We start from the raw sequence: 6,000 nt of genomic DNA, 5'->3' as shown, positions 1-6,000 counted from the left end.
ACGGCAACTTCACAAAACTGGGGGCGGAGGGGGGAGGGAAATCCGGCTTCTGATGTTAGGAACCAGAACGAGAAAGAGGACTAAATGTAAACAGGTGGAAAGAAGGCGAGAAGGCAAGGCACATTTCAATAGGAAAGGATGGGGAAGCGAGGGGCAGACGGTGTGTTAAGAGTGAGGGGCAGGAGAGAAGCAGGGGTGACGGGTCAGGGAGCAGCCAGGGTTTGGGGGACCACAGCGCTGGGCAGGGTGGGACCGCAGCTGGAAGGCCGGGGGAGGCGCCCAGAGGGATAAAGCGGGAAAGGGGCGAGGGGAGCCCCGGGGCCCGCCCCACACCCCACACCCCACCCCGCCGCCCGGCTTCCCCATCTGGGCGGGGGCAGCTTGTCAGCAGCGGCCGCACGTGTGCGCGAGCGGCGACGGGGAGGCAACTGGCGCCGCGGCTGCAAGGGCCGGAAGGGCCCGGGGGGGCACCGCTGGGAGCCGACGGCCGACTCACACGTGGGCTGCGCGGCCGCCGCCCGCCCGGCCCGGCCTGCGCCGCCGCGGCTGAGCGGCCAAGGCCCAGCGAGCGGCGTCGCGGGAAGGATCGGCGCGCCGGCCGGGGCGCGGAGTCGGGGGCCGGAGGGGGCGAGCTCGGTTACCTCTGCCTGTTTCCGGACCACATTGTCGGGGCTGAGCAGGTTTCCCAGGAGTAGGTAGAACTGTTGCTGCTCCGCCGCGCCGGCCGCCATTGCGCTAGGCGTGAGAGAGAGAAGGAGGGAGGGGAGACAGGAGCCGTGAGGCGCGCTGGCGGGCCGGCGGGAGGGGCGGGGGCGGGCCCAGCGCGAGGACCGGCACCAGCAGCTACACGGGGCTGGGGGGCCGGGCGGGAAAGGGCGGGGCAAAGGGGAAAGGGGAGGACAGGGCGGGGCCTCGCGACCCCTCACCCCACCGGGGCCGCCAGCGCCGGTGCCCCATTGGCCCTGGGTGCGAGGGGCGGGGCCGAGACCGTCTGCTCGCGGGCCGAGCCGATTGGCCACGCACCCTGCAGTGCCGTCACTGGCGGGGCGCGACCGACCGCCCGGCTTGGCGCGGGCGGTGGCGGGGCGGGGACGTGGTGGCTCCTGTGGCCGCGGCTTGCGTCGCGGGGAAAGCGGGAGGAGCCGGCTGGCGGGCCTGGCGGCGGTGAGGGGCGTGAGGCCCGGCTGGGGAGGAGGGGCCAGCTCCGGAGCGCGGGAGATTTCGGCGCCGCGGGCTGGCAAGTCTCCTCCCCTGCTGCCCGGCAGCCCCTCCCTGCGACCCGAGGAGCGCCCCCAGCCCCAGTCCCCCGGCCCCTGGAGCCCTAGACCCCCCACCTCAGAGTGGATTTCAAAATCCACTTCCTACTTTAATTCCACCCCCAGCTCCAGAGATCCCTCCATCAGTCAGACCCTCCGACCTCCCCAAGGGCTATGCCTCAGGCCGCCCCTTCCTCCCACCAGGCTCACCAGTGACTCACCCGGAAGAGGGGTTACTCAGGCCCAGGCCCCCCCGCCAGGCCTACCCACTCCCAGCCCGCTGTCGTCCTCAGTGGCCACGTAGCACACTTGCCTCCCCCTCTTCCCACCCCAGGATCCTAGACTATTCCTTTGAATTCCTTGTTTTGGGGTCCCATTCTTTCAATGATAGAGGAAAGTTAAGACCCCCCCCCGCCTTTCCTAAAGAAACACAGGCTTGTAGGGTTGATTTCTCAATAAATGTTTGATTCACATCCGTCCTTAGGGGCTCAGAGACCTCGTTTCAACTGAAGTAGACTAAAGCATAGATAATACCCCAATCTGCCTTTTCTGGAGCTGCCAAAGGCTGAGGGAGCAGTAGTGTTCCAATCAAAGGGCACTTCTCTTGAGCCCCTACTATGTCCAACGCATTGGGTTAAGGTTGACGGTGGAGAAAATAACACAATTCATTTCTGCCTCAAAAAGACGTTTCTAGTGAGAAGTTTCCGCTCTGAGTGCGACAGAGACTACTACGCTTCTGGCCGCTCATAGTATTTAACTTAGGGAATTCAATTTCCTGTTGATTATTCTGTTGAGGTTCTGGTCTTTGAAGGTCCACTTAAAACGTTTGCTTTTGAATGAATGATAAACCTTGCCTGTACGTTAGAATCCAGGCCACTGTGTCCAGAATCCCTGGGCTGAGGCCTGGGATCCACACGAAATTGTGATTGCCAACCAAGATATTGTAAAGGATTCTAACTGATTCGTGGAAAAAACTCCCTTAGAAAGTTTTATCTGTGACAGTGATAGGGTTCTCTATAAGAGGTCTGCCGACCTAGCTTGGTAGATTTGATGTTTCTTAGATGTGACAATTTGTCATTCTTATAATACATTTCTTCAAAGACAGACCATTATGTACATTAATTTGGGGTAGATTTTGGTTTTTTTGTTTGTTTTGTTTTTTTGCAGTGGGCATGTCTGGAGTTTGAGGAGGCTTTATTACCTCACCCAAGGTTATTAAGATTTGGGGGATTACATACTAAAACACCCATTTTAGTGACTAGTTACCAGTGAAGTAAGGTGAGTTGCCTACACACTTGCTCAGAGGATGGCCTGATCTAACACCTGTTGTAATATGTGTTTTTATAGGCAATGACTGTGTAGATTACATATATTTGTTAAATAATTCTTAAATAATAGAAATTCTGACATAATTCTATGGATTTGTCTAAATAGGAAGCTTGTTTTTTGATGAGGCAAAAAAGCATAAAATTATTTCAGGCTAGAGACAAAACAAGTTAGTATTAGTGGTGACATCAACTGCTAGAATATGCAGTGACAGCCCATCCTTATTTTAATATTGTAAGCATCTAATCAAAAGGGAAGGAGGAGATTTTTAAGGGTAATGAATAAAGAGATTCCCTAATGGGAGAAATTCCTATAAACTTGGGGTGGATAACAGACATCCTGACAATTGAGACCAGTTTTGGTATCCAGAAAACCTATTAGGTGGGAACTGTCCTTTCAGCAGCAGGCCTGCCTGCCATTTTTGGAGAGTCTGTAATGCTCAGCCTTCTCGGAATTTATTGCACTTGAAACTGATTTCCCATGGAGAGAGTCCTGTTTGTTTTATGAGTGTTCTCTTCCCAAAAGAAAATAGCTCAGATATTGTATAAAGGCAGTTCACAAGAATAGACATTTATTTCCAAAGCAGATTAGATGGTATAAGGTAAAGAACCTTGAACTTGGGTTGAATGGATTTGGGTCTTTAGTTTCTTACTAGTTATGTGAACTTGAGTAGGCACTTAATGTCTTTAAAGCTCAATTTCTCATCTATAAGATGGAATAATAATGGTTGTTAAGGTATGATATTACTAGTCACGAAAGTTCTAACATCACATTATAATTGGAAATGAAATGGAGGCGCAGAAAACTTTTTAATCCTGCTCACTCCCGATTAGCTGCCTTTGCTTTGGGCGGATTAACTGGGAAAACAGCCAGCTCTTGATGCCTTTCTCTTTAGCTTAAGAGACCTCTATTAAGTTCTGGAGGTATATTTGCTAGGTTACAACTCCCTGTACAAAAGGGTGAGGTTGGAAAAATGGAAAACTGCAAGTTTCTCTCAACTGGGACCTGAAATCTAGGTAGTTTAGGATATTTGAAGTTTGTTACAAGGCACTGCACTGTCGGTCTGATCATGATATAATACTACAGGAGGCAAGACTCCTTAATGAGAGAGCATCAGAATCCTCTCTGGCTACTGCTCTTGGCTTTATGGGCTTCCATGTTGATGGGCATGTTCTAGAAATGGGAGGAGGCTGGAGAAATCAGGCCTATAAAACTTCTGTGAAAGCTTCTCTCAGCTGTGGTAGAATTTGGTCTTGCCTGTCATTTCTGGTTTATCGGGTGCTGAATGTAAATAAAGTAAGGTTCTCCCAAATGAACACTCTGTAATTTTTTTTAAGTTGCTCCAGGACTCCAAAGAACTACAGTTACTTGTCCTGGTAGTTGTGAGCACATGTACTTTCTGTATCACTACTTATTATGAGGGTCAGTTTACATGGTATAAATGAAACTATTATAATCTGTAACTGTACACAGATTTAAGGTGATGGTATTATTTACAGATGTTTGTATTAATAGTTAACATGGTACAAAGAAAAAAGGTTGGCTTTTTTTCCTCATCTGTAAAATGGGAATAATACTTCTTCATAGGAGTGCTGTAAAAGTTAGGATAGTATTTGTAAATGCACATAGCATGGTGTCTGCATAGTAGTTACTTGGTAATTGTCAGCTATTATTAGTTAGATGGATTTGGGTGCTAAATAACAAATAGACCTTAAATAAGTAATTACTCTTAAAGCTACATGTGATATAAATGTGTAATCACAGTTGTGTGTGTATAAAATATATATGTATATTTTCTATTAGTCTTTCAATTATGCAGAATAAAATAGTATGTGGATGGATTAAAGAATAGTTAATAGACACTGGGCTGATAAAGAAGATTTCTCTTTCCCGTACTGATGTTATCAGTTGCCTAGACAAGAGCCAGCAAAAAAGATGAGAACTGTTGAAAAGTTGTTTACTGAAAATAAAAAAGCTGAACAGTTCACATTTCTTCAGCTGCTTTTTATCAAAATGTTCAAGCCCCTCTCTGGAGCAGTGAGTTTCAGTCAGAGCATGCCAGCCAGGGGTGAGTGAAACCTTATTCCCAAGGGCACTGCACACAATAGGCCCTCAGCAAATTGCTGAATGGAACACAGGCAGGGGAAATTTGGCCTCCGTTCCTTTTGCTCTCTCTCTCATAGTTTTACATACGAAATTCACCGCATGTCTGCGGGTGGTTGGATTCATTTTAGGGAGGCAGTAGAATTTGGAGGCCAGGTTCACAGGCTCCAGAGCCAGCCAGCATGAGAGTTCAAGTAATGGCTTCACAACGTACATGCTGCTTGATCTTGCCTAAGTTAATTAACTTTTCTTAGCCCCAGTTTCATCTTCTATGAAATAGAGATAACAGGAGTACCTTTCACCATGTTTTAAAATACCTGGCATAGAGCCTGGCATAGAGCAAACACTTAATAAATGCTGGCTGTCATTACTAATGCAGATTGGAACCTCCAAAATTTGTAAATTTAATGCTGATTGCACATCTACCTGTTTATTACGTTTTTATACTCGTATTATATAAGCAATGCATAATAATTGCGGTTAAGAAAAAATTTTGGGGTTTGACTTGATCAGCACAGAGGATTTCAAGGCCATTTTCAGCTTTAAATACTACAGTTGCACTGTCCAATGTGGCAGCCACTAGCCATTATGGCTATTGATCATTTGAAATGTGGCTAGTTTGCATTAAGGTGTGCTTTAAGTGTAAATTTCAAAGACAGTAGGAAATTAAGAATCATAATTTTATATTGGTCACATGTAGAAATGATATTATATTAGGTTAAATAAAATATATTATTATATTTACTAATAAGCTATCACTATTAACTATATTAATAAATTTGACTATTTTCTCTTTTTAATATATGGCTACTAGAAACTTTAAAATTTACGTATGTGATTTGCATTTGTAGTTCACATTATATTTTTATTGGACTGTGCTTTCCTAGAGAATAAAATAACCAACTAGCTAAACATAGGTGTCCTGAATACCTTTTTCATTTAGATTTAGGAAGTGACTTGTCACCAAGTGAAAATCAGTTACCTTACAGGGCTTTCCGTTGCTTCCAGTTTTCCGAGTTGAGTCTCAGGGATTTGAAGACATGGTACAGCACTTTCTGAGCGTGTTCCTCGCTTAGGAATGTCCTTTCCCTGCTGGCTGGACATTAAATAGATTTGTGAACCTTTAGAAGGTAAGTAAGACTCCAAATTTGATCCTGTGGAATAAATCCTTATGGGTTAAATCAGGACTGGTTAAGAGATGGGGGAAGGAAGAATATCTTTTATAATTTTGATGTTGATTATTTTCATTCAATGTGGTAAGTGGATTTAAAAACACAGTTTAGTTTTTAAGTTTAATGTTTTTTCTTAGAACACA

The 6,000-nt window shown here is 46.5% G+C and overlaps 1 protein-coding gene across 4 annotated transcripts in view; it reads right to left on the bottom strand.

The window, feature by feature from the left end:
- IPO5 (importin 5) overlaps nt 1-6,000 on the bottom strand; it is a 130,244-nt gene that overhangs the window by 38,961 nt on the left and 85,283 nt on the right. For 2 of the 4 annotated variants that reach the window (XM_079903311.1, XM_079903312.1), the window contains exons 2-3: nt 5,668-5,777; nt 642-735 (exon numbers count right to left, since the gene is read on the bottom strand). In XM_079903311.1, the coding sequence (XP_079759437.1) occupies nt 642-735; nt 5,668-5,777 (204 nt within the window). Of the gene's footprint in view, nt 1-641; nt 736-5,667; nt 5,782-6,000 lie in introns of all 4 variants that reach the window. The other 2 variants (XM_079903313.1, XM_079903314.1) reach the window with 2 other exon arrangements.

The sequence above is a fragment of the Stenella coeruleoalba genome (genome assembly GCF_951394435.1).
Source record: "Stenella coeruleoalba genome assembly, chromosome: 18".
Classification (NCBI taxonomy): Eukaryota; Metazoa; Chordata; class Mammalia; order Artiodactyla; family Delphinidae; genus Stenella; species Stenella coeruleoalba.
The sequence above is the reverse complement of the archived record's forward strand: the minus strand, read 5'-3'. Positions and strand labels throughout refer to the sequence as shown.